The sequence below is a fragment of the Rhineura floridana genome, chromosome 10, assembly GCF_030035675.1.
Source record: "Rhineura floridana isolate rRhiFlo1 chromosome 10, rRhiFlo1.hap2, whole genome shotgun sequence".
NCBI classification, from domain to species: Eukaryota; Metazoa; Chordata; class Lepidosauria; order Squamata; family Rhineuridae; genus Rhineura; species Rhineura floridana.
The window spans coordinates 67,319,173-67,332,658 of NC_084489.1; the positions used below are offsets into that span (position 1 = coordinate 67,319,173).

General features: G+C 44.3%; 2 protein-coding genes across 2 annotated transcripts in view; one reads left to right on the plus strand and one right to left on the minus strand.

Moving 5' to 3' along the window:
• The window catches only part of CCDC7 (coiled-coil domain containing 7), a 430,640-nt gene that overhangs the window by 125,901 nt on the left and 291,253 nt on the right, over positions 1–13,486 (plus strand). Inside the window, exons 18-20 of the mRNA XM_061586654.1 lie at positions 924–1,245; positions 9,869–9,926; positions 11,687–11,812. Coding sequence (XP_061442638.1) covers positions 924–1,245; positions 9,869–9,926; positions 11,687–11,812 — 506 coding nt within the window. The remainder of the gene's footprint in view (positions 1–923; positions 1,246–9,868; positions 9,927–11,686; positions 11,813–13,486) is intronic.
• On the minus strand, positions 2,043–3,493 carry LOC133365165 (tubulin alpha-1C chain-like). Its single transcript, XM_061586653.1, has one exon. The coding sequence runs from the start codon at positions 3,409–3,411 to the stop codon at positions 2,062–2,064; it is 1,350 nt and encodes a 449-aa protein (XP_061442637.1). The 5' UTR covers positions 3,412–3,493; the 3' UTR covers positions 2,043–2,061.

Sequence of the window (13,486 nt, forward strand, 5' to 3'; positions counted from 1 at the left end):
TTTATTTTTTGTGATGCAACTCCTGGTACTATATAATATTCTCAGTCTTAAATAAGAAGATGGCCAGAGGAGACATTTAATAAATTAATTATTAAGAAATTATATGCAAAAGAACTTCTCACCTTGAGATACTTTCCCATTCTGAAACTCTGCCCTTTGCTGAGTCTTAACCTCTTAACCCGACTGGGGGAGGTGCTTTTAAAGGTATAGTCACACTTATCCTTACACAGACATTGAATATTAGAATACTGAATATTTTTGTAATTTGGCTAGCAAGAGAATACTCTGGAAGGTTTTGTTTCTCTGTTTCCTTTTCCACAACATACAAATTTAGGCTGCAGTCCTAACCTACCCACCACTCTCTTTTGGAATAGTGAAGCTACCACTACATCCACAGCAGAAGGGGGGGTGTAGGATTATTGGGCCCAATACCATCCAGAAATGGCTCTGAGACAGGTCCCAAATCCAGCGGATCCCAGGCTGGGTCAGTTCTCCCCATCCTTGCCCCTGGAATGCTCCATTTGGGGGTTTTCTGCTTGGCTCCACTGCTGGGGATACCTCCAGCAGCTTGCTACCAGGAGTTGGCTCAGCTGCTTTCTGGGAGCCTGCACATTCATGCTAAGCCAGCTATTTTAGCATGTGTTTTTAAATTGTTTTTTAAAAAAAATTAAATTGTGTTTTTAAATTGTTTTATGTGTTTTTTAAATTTGTATATTTGTTTTTATTGTTTTTAATTGCTGTAAACCGCCCAGAAAGCTTCGGCTATGGGGCGGTATATAAATGTAATAAATAAATAAATAATAAGCCAAAGTTTGCCTTTATTGACAAATAAAGATATACAATTCAGCTGGTTCCATTTTTTGGGGGTGGGGGGAATAAATAAACCTCCTTAGCTAATAATTCCTATGTTTTAAATCTTAAAGTGCAGGGAAAGAAACATATCGCAGTCCTGTTTCAGAATTTTCACCGTTACCTTCCGTTAAGGAAAAGCAGCAGTTGCCTGATTCCACAGGAGATAAGGAAAAAACTTTAGATAAGTCTCCTGAGGAAATACTTCCACCTGACTCAAAAAGAAGGAAAACAGAAATTACCATCTCTCCTCAACGTGATATCCAAGAAGAGGAAGAGAGCTTGCGCATCACTGAGCAGAAAGCTTCACCACTTTCAGAAATGAAAGTTTCAGTTGAACCTAAGGAAATTATGGGAGAGTCTAAAAAGGCATCACCAGCTATCAGTCCAGAACAGGTACAAACATCTGTCACTACAGCAAAGGAGATGATAGCTATAGTTTATATCAAAGAGGGTTTATTATAGTATTGTTATCTATATATTTTGCTCTTGATTGCTATCTTCATATATGGATAAAAGCATAGTTCTATATGAGCAGCAGTTAGTTATATACATCAAATGTTAAAATGTAAAGAATATGTTTAATTATAGTGTTGAGACTATCACTTTTAAGCATTTCAGAATGCCTGCATATTAACGGAGTATTCATACACTCGCATTCATATGTTAATGTTTATTTATTATTTATTTAATTTATTTATTTATTGCACTTGTATACCGCCCCGTAGCCGAAGCTCTCTGGGCGGTTTACAGCAATCAGAAACATGAAAACAAATATACAATTTAAAACACATATTTTAAAAACAATTTAAAACACATATTTTAAAAACAATTTAAAACACAATTTTAAAATTTAAAGCAATATAAAACAATATAAAAACAATTGCTAAAGAGCTGCAAATTTCCAGGACAGTGCCCTTACATGCTCCACTGGGTTGTGAATGATTGTGTTGCCTCGATGCAGTCATTCAAACTTTGCCAACCCGAATAGCCTCGCCAGTCCCATTCCAGCCAAGCATGTTCTCAGCTGGCACCATCCACAGAAGGCCCCTGGCCTAAGGCCCCTTTACACAGCTCAAAAGGACAGGGCACAGTTTGTTCACTAAAGAAAGAACAAGACTGCTTTCAACTGGGTATTTTTTTAATGACCAACAGACAGCAAGAGAAATCCAGAAGGAGACAGGAGCAAGCAGAGAACAGAAACAAAAAAGATCAGAACTCATCCCCCTCATCGTCCCCATCAGCGCTGTCTGCCCCAACCTCCTCATAATCCTTCTCTAGGGCAGCCATGTCCTCCCGAGCCTCCGAAAACTCTCCTTCCTCCATCCCTTCCCCAACGTACCAGTGGACAAAGGCACGCTTGGCATACATCAGGTCAAACTTGTGGTCCAGGCGAGCCCAGGCCTCAGCAATGGCTGTGGTGTTGCTCAGCATGCAGACTGCACGCTGCACTTTGGCCAGGTCACCTCCAGGGACCACGGTGGGGGGCTGGTAGTTGATACCAACCTTGAAACCAGTGGGGCACCAGTCTACAAACTGGATGCTACGTTTGGTCTTGATGGTGGCAATAGCAGCATTGACATCTTTGGGAACAACATCCCCACGGTATAACAGGCAGCAGGCCATGTATTTACCGTGACGAGGGTCACATTTCACCATCTGGTTGGCTGGCTCAAAACAAGCATTGGTGATCTCTGCTACAGTCAGCTGTTCATGGTAAGCTTTCTCAGCAGAGATGACTGGGGCGTAGGTGGCCAGAGGGAAATGGATACGGGGATAGGGCACCAAATTGGTCTGGAATTCTGTCAGATCTACATTCAGGGGACCATCAAATCGCAGGGAGGCTGTGATGGAGGACACAATCTGGCTGATAAGGCGGTTGAGGTTGGTGTAAGTGGGGCGCTCGATGTCCAGGTTCCTGCGGCAAATGTCATAGATGGCCTCATTGTCTACCATGAAGGCGCAGTCGGAGTGCTCCAGGGTGGTGTGGGTGGTCAGGATGGAATTGTAGTGCTCGACTACAGCTGTGGAGACCTGAGGAGCTGGGTAGATGGAGAACTCTAGCTTGGACTTCTTGCCATAGTCAACGGACAGACGCTCCATCAGCAGGGAAGTAAAACCAGAGCCAGTGCCTCCACCAAAGCTGTGGAAGACCAGGAAGCCCTGGAGCCCTGTGCACTGGTCAGCCAGCTTCCTGAGCCTGTTGATGACCAAGTCAATGATCTCTTTGCCAATGGTGTAGTGGCCCCTGGCATAGTTGTTGGCAGCATCTTCCTTGCCAGTGATGAGCTGCTCAGGGTGGAAGAGCTGGTGGTAAGTTCCGGTGCGCACCTCATCAATCACAGTTGGCTCCAAGTCTATGAAGACGGCCCTGGGGACATGCTTGCCAGCTCCTGTCTCACTGAAGAAAGTGTTGAAGGAGTCGTCTCCTCCCCCAATGGTCTTGTCACTGGGCATCTGCCCATCAGGCTGGATACCATGTTCAAGGCAGTAGAGTTCCCAGCAGGCATTGCCAATCTGGACACCACCTTGGCCAACGTGGATGGAGATGCACTCACGCATGCTTCTTGGCAAGCAGGGCAGGAAAATAAAAGCAAAGGGAGCGAGTTGAGTCTTTCTCACTAATCGACCCGTTCAGGGAGCCGCCAGTGAGTAAAAACTGGGTCTATTCCTGGGTTTATTCCTTGATGACTGAAACAGATAAGATAAATCTGTGAAATATCTATGACTGATTAGAAGTCATAGAAAGACTTTCATATCACCTGACATTTTAAATGAATAGTGAAAGTTGTCCATCAATTGTGAATCAGTGAGGGCTGAGTAATTGAGCAATGAGACACTAACAGCACAATCCAAACTGAAGATCCTCTGGGATGAGAGAGTTTGGATTTGGTGGATCTTGGGCTTTCACAGCTCAGCCAGGGCTATGCCGGCAAATGTCCATGACCCTGGCTCAGCGAGAGACATTCCAACGTCCCTCACCCCAGCTTAGCTGGCTCAGCCTGAGGAGAAGGCCCTCCTCTATCAGCTGATCCTGACATAGGGCTTTGCACGTGGGGGGGCAGCTGAGAAGTGGCATCCAAAGTGGTTTGCTGCAGCTTCTGTGAAGGTCAGTGCCCGTTCAACTGCTGCAAGTGCTGGAATGAACCTATGGGAACATCATCACTTGTGGAGGGGAGTTGTATGCACCAAGGGAGTGGAGAGAGGGGCCTCTAGGTTGAGGGCTGTGGGATGTATGGTCTGCCACCGCCATACTGACCTGCCTCCCCTTTCTCACTTCTTCTGCCTCCCTCTCTCTGGCTGTAGCTCCCCTCTAACAGAACAGCCAGCCATGCTAGTCCAGCCATGCTAGTCCCTCTAGCTGTCCCTATTGAGGCCATTTCACAGGCTCAGCCTCTCCAACCTGAGTTGGAATTCATGCAGCCTCTCATACTACAGTTAACTGTTGAGCCTATCTGGGAGGGAGCACAGCAGCAACCACTGCTGCCAGTGCCTATGCCAGCCAAGGAGGCCCTTCTAGCTCACCCTGTGGTTGCATCACTGGATTTCTTATGGAGTCAAGAGGTGGATGTTCTGTGCCTGGGAGCCCCTTTTAGGAATCTTTGGTGGCTTTCATGGGTGTGGCTAGGTGCTGAGCAGGTGCTTGACTGGCTCCTTCTCAGCAGCTTGATGCTGCTCTCCCTGTACCCCTGGGAAGCGACAGATCACAGGGGCCCTGCTCCATGCCTTCTATGGGGACCATCTGGTAAGGAGGTCATTATTAAGGCACCAACTCACATTTATTCTGTTGTAGATCTGGCTTTATTACAGAAATGTTACTTCACACTCTCTGGTGAAGGCTTCAGTTCCTTCCAGCTTCATGTCCTTTATCAGACCTTTCCATCTCAGGGCTGCTTCAACGTTCCAAGGGAGGTTCTTCCCCAATACAGACAGCAGTTTTCTGCCCCAATGCCCTTGCGAAGCTTGAATCAAGGGCTGCTATGCCTCCTCAGTGTGCAGAGGGTAGATAAGCCAGAGCTGCTGGTATCCCTGCTCTGGCCATGCCCAGTAGGGCTTAGGGGGACAGGCTGAGGGGAAGTAAACACCACCTTTCCCCAACCTCAGCAAAGGTCCTGTCAAGGGTGTCCTCAAAGGGGGGAATTTGCCCCCTGGAATTCTAAATGTAATGGTGGGTGGAGTGGGTTCCATTGACCTGTAGTAGCAATTCATAGACCTTCTCCCCATTCCCCAAAGATTTCTGTGGACACTCTTGGGTCCAGCTTGCCTGGACTCTTTCCTGTGTCTCCACAGGGCTCCTTTCTCTCCTTTCCTCTCTTTAAGGCCTTTTATATCTTCCCTGATTCTCCTCACCTTTTGCCTAAGATGCAACAGCTGGGCTTCTTCTTCCACAGACGGAATCTCCAGGCAGTGTCCAAATGAGGCCTCCTCAGGTGTCATTGCTGGGATGTTGCTTGCTGGTGCAGACTGGGGCCTACTTAAGGGGCCGCATACCAGCACAAGACTGGTGAGCCCTGGCGGCCCATCCAGTGATCTTCCATCTGTTTTCCCCCTTGTGTTTCCCTTGTGGGTTCCCTGGTGGTAGAAGGTCCTCCAGTAATTGTGCAGATAATGGGAGACATCCCTGTAGATGTGCTGTTTGCCATTCTTGGGGTAACTCTAGCTACTACTGCCCTCACAGCAGCTATGCTAATCCCCCCCCGCATGTACACTGACCTTGTTCTATTTGATTCTCTTTCCATGTCTCTGCTTAAGATCTCCAGATCACCTGTATTCCCAGTGATCTTGCAGGAGCCACCTCCTGCTACTCACCTGGAGAGGGAGGTCCCCTGTTGGTGGTGGAGGAAGCTGTCAACCTGATTCTGACCCTTGTTGACCGCCTTACCCCCTACCCCATTGTCCTTCCCCCCGGACCTTCCTCCTGCTGCTGGTGGTGGATCCTCTCCTGAGGAGGATGGCAGCAACTGTAGCAGCAGCAGCAACAATAGTGATGTGAAAGGTAACAGCAGCAACAATGGAGCCAAAGGAACATGGTGGTTAGTTTACTACTGACCACCCAATAAAGGAGAAACTGAGGATGAAACTTTTGAAAAGCAAATTGCCAATGTTTCAAGGAGGCATGATTTAGTAGTAATGGGGGACTTCAATTATCTCAATATCTGTTGGGAGACAAATTCTGCCAAGCACGGCCCCTCCAAGAAATTTCTGACTTGTGTTGGAGATAACTTTCTCCTGCGTAAAGTTGAGGAAGGAACTAGAGGACAAGCTGTCCTTGGTTCTAACCAATAGAGATGACTTAATGGATGAAGTTGCAGTTATGGGAACTCTGGGGGAAAGTGACCATGTTATACCTGAGTTCTTGATTTTAAAGGAAGCAAAAGCTGAAAGCCATAAATGTACCCTGGACTTCAGGAAAGCTGATTTTAATCAACTCAAAACAATTTTAAGTAAGGTTCCATGGCAAGTGAGCCGAATGAGAAAAGGAGTCCAAGATGAAGGGAGTTTCTAAAAAAAGGAAATTCTAAAGGCACAATTGCAAACAATTCCAACAAGGAAAAGAGGGGGGAGATAGTAGAAGAAGCTAATGTGGCTTCACAAAAAACTTAGAGATGACCTGAAAACAAAAAAGGACACATACAAGAACTGGAAGGAAGGCCAGGCTGCAAAGGAAGACTACAGACAGATTGTAGGGAATTACAGGGATGGTGTCAGAAAAGCTAATGCTGAGAATAAGCTGAGGTTTGCGAGGGAAGCTAAAAGCGACAAAAAAGCTTTCTTCAGGTACATCCATAGCAAAAGACAGAGAAAAGTAATGGTGGCACATCTACTCAATGAGGATGGCAAGATGATGACAGATGACAAAGAAAAGGCAGAAGTGCTCAATTCCTATTTTGGCTTAGTCTTCTCCCAAAAGAAGGTCTGTGACCCACCTGTCAAATGTGAAGAGGCAGGATTGCAACTTGAGATTGATAGATAAATGGTCAAAGAATACCTAATCACTTTGAACGAGTTTAAATTTCCAGGGCCTTATGAACTGTATCCTAGAGTATTGAAGGAACTGGCTGAAGAACTCTAGGAACTATACCATCTATTACATCTGCAAAATTGTGGAGGATGAGTGAAGTGCTGGATGACTGGAAGAGGCCTAATGTTGTCCCTATCTTCAAAAAGGGGAAAAAAGGAGGAACCTGGGAACTAGAGACCAGTCAGCCTGACATCAATCCCTGGGGAAATTCTGGAGCAGATTATAAAGCAGTCAATCTGTAAGTACCTTGAAAGCAATGCAGTGATTACTGGGAGCCAACATGGATTTATCAAGAACAAATCCTGCCAGACTTACCTCATTTTTTGATCGGGTAACCTCCCTTGTAGACTGTGGTAATACTGTGGACATAATATCTCTCAACTTCAGCAAAGCTTTTGACAAAATGCCTCATGATATTCTGATTAGCAAGCTAGCTAAATGTGGGCTGGATGGAACAACTATCAAGTGGATCCACAGTTGGCTACAGAATCGTACTCAATCAGTGGCTCCTTCTCAAAGTGGGGGGAGGTAACATGCAAGGTACTGCAGGTTGCAGTCCTGGGCTCAGTGCTCTTCAACAGTTTTATTAATGACTTGGATGAGAAGTGCAGGGAATGTTTATCAGATTTGCAGGTAATGCATAATTGGGATAGCTAATATCATGGAGAACAGAAACAAAATTCAATGTGACCTTGATAGGCTGGAGCACTGGGCTGAAAACAACAGAATGAAATTTAACAGGGATAAGTGCAAAGTTTTACACCTAGGAAAAAGAAATAAAATGCATAGTTATAAGATGGGAGATACTTGGTTCAGCAATACTACATGTGAGAAGGATCTTGGAATTGTTGTTGATCACAACTGAATATGAGCCAACAGTGCGATATGGCTGCAAAAAAGGCAAATGCTATTGTAGGCTGCATTAACAAAGGTATAGTTTCTAAATGGTGTGAAGTACTAGTTCCCCTTTATTTGGCACTGGTTAGGCCAGTACTGCATCCAGTTCTGGGCACTGCACTTTAAGAAGGATGCAGACAAACTGGAACAGGTTCAGAGGACAGCCACAAGGATGATCAGGGGACTGGAAGGAAAGTCCTATGAGGAGGGACTGAAAGAACTGGGCATGTTTAGCCTTGAGAAGAGAAGACCGAGGGGATATATGATAGCAATCTTCAAGTCCTTAAAAGGTTGTCAAACAGAGGAGGCCTGGGATCTCTTCTCAATCATGCCAGAGTGCAGGACATGGAATAATGAGCTCAAGTTGCAGGAAGCCAGATTTCGACTGAACATTAGAAAAAAAACCCTAACTGTTAGAGTGGCACAGTGGAACCAATTACCTAGGAAGGTGGTGGGCTGTCCAACACTGGAGGCATTCAAGAGGCAGCTGGACAGCCACCTGTTTGGTATGCTTTAAATTAGATTCTTGCATTGAGCAGGGGTTTGAACTCAATGGCTTTATAGACTTCTTCCAACTCTACCATTCTCTGATTCTATGATGTCTCCTCCCACCTCATGTAACACAAGACATGAGTCTAGGGTCTAATGGGTATGGGGATGATAAGAGGGCGAAGAATCAGGATTTGGAGGTGAGTACCCATCTGTTTCCATGTTAATGGCTCTCGCTTTGCTTCCATGGATGGTGGCATCACTGTGGTCTCTAATGGATGGCCACCCAACCAGAAGATGTCAACCATGAGGCTGGATGGTTTTGAGATGAGGCTGCTGCTGTGTTGACCCTGATGTTGTGAATGCTCTGTGATGGTACTGGACAGGTGGCTATGCAGTTGAGGATGCTGGCACCATCTGTTCAGAGAGTCTGGGCTGCAATAGATGGAGGCATCACTGCCTGCCATGGCCGGTTGGAGGCCTTCCAGCAGCATGTGGTTCACATCCACCAGGACATGACTGTGGTGGTGGTGAGGATTCAGGAGATGCCCCCCTTTTCCATCAGTGTTCTAGATGGTGGCTGGCATGGCAGCTGCTTGAGCGGATCAAGCTGCTTGCACTTATGCTGCCAATGCCGCCACAGCAGCAGAGGTGGCTGAGAAGGTGCTGCATGTTGTGTGTTGCCAAGCTTGTCAACACCGCCATGTCTGGGGGGTTGTTTTGAAGTTGTTTGTGAAGGGTGTCTCTGTGTTGTGCTCATCACTCTCTCTGCTTTTTGCACTGTGTATCTCCTTCAGTGCAATAAACTCTCCTTATGCATCTCATCATGTGTGTTGTATATTTTTTGGAGGCTGTGTGTGCAGTGATCGCATGACAGCAGTGGAACCAGCTCAGAATCCAATGGACCCTTAGCCAGCTCAGCTCCACTTTGCTTTTGAAACATCCTGTTTCAGGGCCTTTTGCTGGCTATTGCTGGCACAGCTCCCATCAGCAGCACTTCTGCCTGTCTGCCTGTTTAGCAGGTGGAAGGGAAAGCCCTGCATTGATGGAGTGACACTGCTTCAGCCCAATCTACCACCAACCCAAGACCAGCACAGGGGGAGTGTGTGGGTGGATTGCTCTCTTGGTCTTTAAGGTGTCACAAGATTCTTTGTTATTTCTTCTAAGCTTTTTCATTCATATACTCAAGAGAGATGTCCAACTTTCCTAATTACTAGCTTCTGTTGAAGAAATATGTATCAGTGATCCTGAGCTATTAACCAGTATTGCTTAATAAAAGGAATGGCCTATCAACAACCATTAGCCATTAATTCTAGTGTTTTCCAATTAAAGTAGTTGTTCCTCTACTTCTCCTGGGGTAATTTATTTCAGTAACTTAAGCTTTGATAACTAATATCTATGATAAAAGATTTTTCAGTGTCATGTTACATTTCAATCTGTAATCAACAACACTAGGAGAGAAGGAAATAAAATTTAAACTGTAGCCAGATGCAAATGATACGGGAAAAAATAGCATCAGTTTCTTCTTCCTGTCAGATTATATTTCAGAGGTATCGCAGGAAAGCACAAGAATGGGAATCTGTCTCACTAATTTTTTTCTGTTTTCTATAGGCTTTAGCTGTGGAAGAAGAAATTCCAGAAATTTATATAGGTTCAGTAGAACTTCAAGGTAATTATTTTCTTTCTTCTTTAACTAAAAAGAATATTGGATAAGGCATGCAATAACATAACATTGTATGGATATTTTTTGGAGAACAGGAAAATTTGTATAGAAAAAAACCTTTGGTGCAGAAATTCTTTATTTTATTATTTATTTGTTCAGTTTATTTTATTTATTATTTGATTTATATCCCACCCTTCCTCCTAGCAGGAGGAATTTTTATGGCATTTCTATACCACTGTTCATTATATCACTTCAAGGGTGGTATATAACTATTGTACAGTTCAAACCTATGCATGTTTTAAAAGTTCTACTGTATTACTCTCAGGAAAATGTGAATGGGACTGCAACCTGTTTTTATTTACTATTTAATCCTTTATGCCATATATTTATCTTCAGATTGACTATTCTCAGCCAGTGTAGGATGGCATTCTGACTCTGGGAGATGGGGTTCCCCTGTAGTTAAAGACAGAACAGTGAAAATTCTTGAAGTATAACACCACGGGTTCAATTTAGCAGCTCTCCTTACCTTAGATGAGTTGAACTTGTCTCCTCCCTGCTTCTAGTTTATGCTTCTAGTACATGCCTCCAACCCACCACCAATGCTATGGTATATAAAATTAGTAGTATATAAAACTGTCAGCATATATTCCATCCAACTGCAGCCATTTGCCTCCCCTGATCTGGCTCCTCTTCTTTCTGAATTGGTTCAATTCAAGTACGGTAGGGCCCCACGCATACGACGGGTTACGTTCCAGACCCCTGCCTAAAAGCAAAACCCAGCGAAAAGCAGAACTCCTTCAATAAAATGGTGCCTGACGCCCAAAAAATGCCGTAAAAGTGGAACAAGCACTGTATGAATGGGGCCTTACTCTAATTTTAGCCACTGTATTAGCGGAATGCCGAAAAGCAGGCAGCCGAAAAGTGGGGCCCTACTGTAGGTCATTATTAGACTTTCATGACTTTAAAAAGTGATGCCTGGATTTGCTTTCCTGTTCTCCACATACCCCTTTTTCCTTTTGGGTCATGTCTTTTAGATTATGTCTGAGTGCAGTGATTGTTTTCTTACTGCTCTTATGTAAGTCACTCTAGGATAAAATAATGCTTTAACTTTTGGCACCTCCCTGCCGCTGTATAGTTTAAAAAAATGTTAAGATTCTGCAGGATTTGTGATGAAACAGCTAAATATATATATTTATTTTATTATCCAGCAGGAAATATCTCTGGGTGTCTGGTGATAAGCTTTTGTCATATATTTTGTCATGCAAAATATACTTGCATTAGCTACATAAAGAGAATAAACAAAGGAAGTACCTCAGATATAAAAATATGTAATGTTTCTGAATGTACAGATAATACAGTGGCGGCCCCCACTCTCTGGAACTCCCTCCCGTATGACCTTTGGCATGCCCCTTCCCTGAATGTATTCCGCCAAGCTTTGAAGACCTGGCTCTTCAGACAGGCCTTTGGGACTTCCGGGGAGGGTTAAATTTTTACGACGAATAGCCTACTACTCTGTACTGGAATTGTTTTTTGTTTTATTGTTATATTGTATTTTATGATGTATTTTATTATGATGTAATGTATTGTTAAATTGTACGTCGCCTAGAGTGGCCATTGGCCAGATAGGCGACCCACAAATTAAATTATTATTATTATTACTGTATTATTGGTAACTAACTTTTCCTGCTCTCTAGGGATATAATGCTGCAAATATTTTTCCCTGCCCCCATAAGCAGAAATATAATTTCCATTTTCTTTCTTTGTAGAGGATAAAACTAGGGACTTGGTTAATAAAAGAATGCTTCAGCTTGCAGACCATTTGACAGAGCTGGAAGGAATGCCTGAAGCAGAAACTTTATCCAGGCTCTTATTAGAGCCTGGGAAAAACATGGGTAAGCACAATGTTCCTTAGAATGTAAAGGCATCTTGAGGTGATAAGTACAGATGTATGCTGTGGTCTGTGTAAGCAGGGCCAGCCCTAAGATGGTGTCTTGGGCGAGGAGTGCCTTCAGCAACCCCCACCCCCATGGTCAACTTTGCAGGCCATATAGATGATTTATGGGACCTGATGCAGGTGTGTTGTTGGGGGTTCTGCTGCCGCCCCCTACAAGGACCCATGCATGTGTGTACACAATTGGAGGCCACATGCGAGAATTATGGCATGCATGGATTACATGCAAGAATTCTTGCCTGGAGCTCCTCCTTGCCCTGGAATCAAGCAGAATCATAGATGTGCTTCATTTTTTCTTACATGAGGATAAGGTAATAGGGATTGGGTTGTGCTTCTCCTGAGTATCTTCTCCAAATTCCAAACCCCTTCAGGCAGAGCTTCTTTATGCTTCCTTCCATCTGCACATGGAACACAGACAAAATAGCAGGCAACACCTGCTAAAAAAAACAGACAACCCTTCTCCTAACCAAACAACAAAAAGGCAAAAACCCTTGTTTTTTTAAAATTAAAATTTTGTAGGGTAGGTGCAAACAAGCTGTGTTGCCCGCCAGAAGCAGCTTCACTCCTCCATCTCTCTTTGATCCCCGTCACCCTTTGATTTCACTGAATTAGCACTCACCTCCAAATGAGCTGCTACTGTTTTTTAAATTAAGGTCCATTCAAACCCGCCACCAAGGCATTAGTATTGGGATAGAAAGGGAAGCAGCAATAATAGTCTGGGATAATAAATTAGCAGGGTGGGGTGGGGCTTTGTCTGCATATTTTGATTGCAAACAGATTTGCATTCAATTGCAAATACAAAGAAACAATGTGTCCATTCAACTTCAGTATTAACTGTACTTTCCTAGGTTGCATTGAGGCTTTTGAGGAAGGGGTCAAAGTATATACTATGCAAGTCAAAAATGTGCATGCTTAGTTCCCTAGCAACCAGAGGGAGTGGAAATGCAAAATTAGAGGGTGGAGCCATTCAGAAACAGCATGATTGACTTCGTGGAGGAATGCCTACTTGTATGAATAGAAAGCAGTGGTTTTGCAGCTACCATTGAGCATGAATTGCCAATGGTGCAAATCAACAAAAAAGTTAACAGCAGTGTCTTTACTACAAAGAAATGCTCGTATGCAGACAAGCCCCTGGACAACAGGGTTTTAGTGGAATTCTATCTTCCATTTCTTTTCTGCAGTCTTTTCTCTTACCTAATATCTATAATTTTTTATGCGTGTTTTATCATTTCTTGTTGTCAGCTTTAGGCAGCAGCAGGGGTCAGGAAGAGCATGTTCCCCAAGCAGTTGGGAGGTGACAGTTCAGCACTGTTGCTAGATTCCTCAGAAGAGTTAACAGATCTAGGGAAGGCACAAATGGAGGGCATCCCTCCCAGTACCTAGTATCAAATGGTCCAAACTCATCCATAGCAGTGATAGCATCCCTCTCATAGCTGTAGAGAAAGCATCCCTGAATAACCACCCGGAAGACTGGCAATCTCTACAGTGCTGGGCAGATAAGGCAGGCACTCCTCTTTTCTGCTTGGGAGATGCCATAGGATCCAGCAAGTGTTCATCAGAGAACTAGGGCCAGTGACAGTGATGACTGAGGTTATGACATCTCAAACAGCAGCAA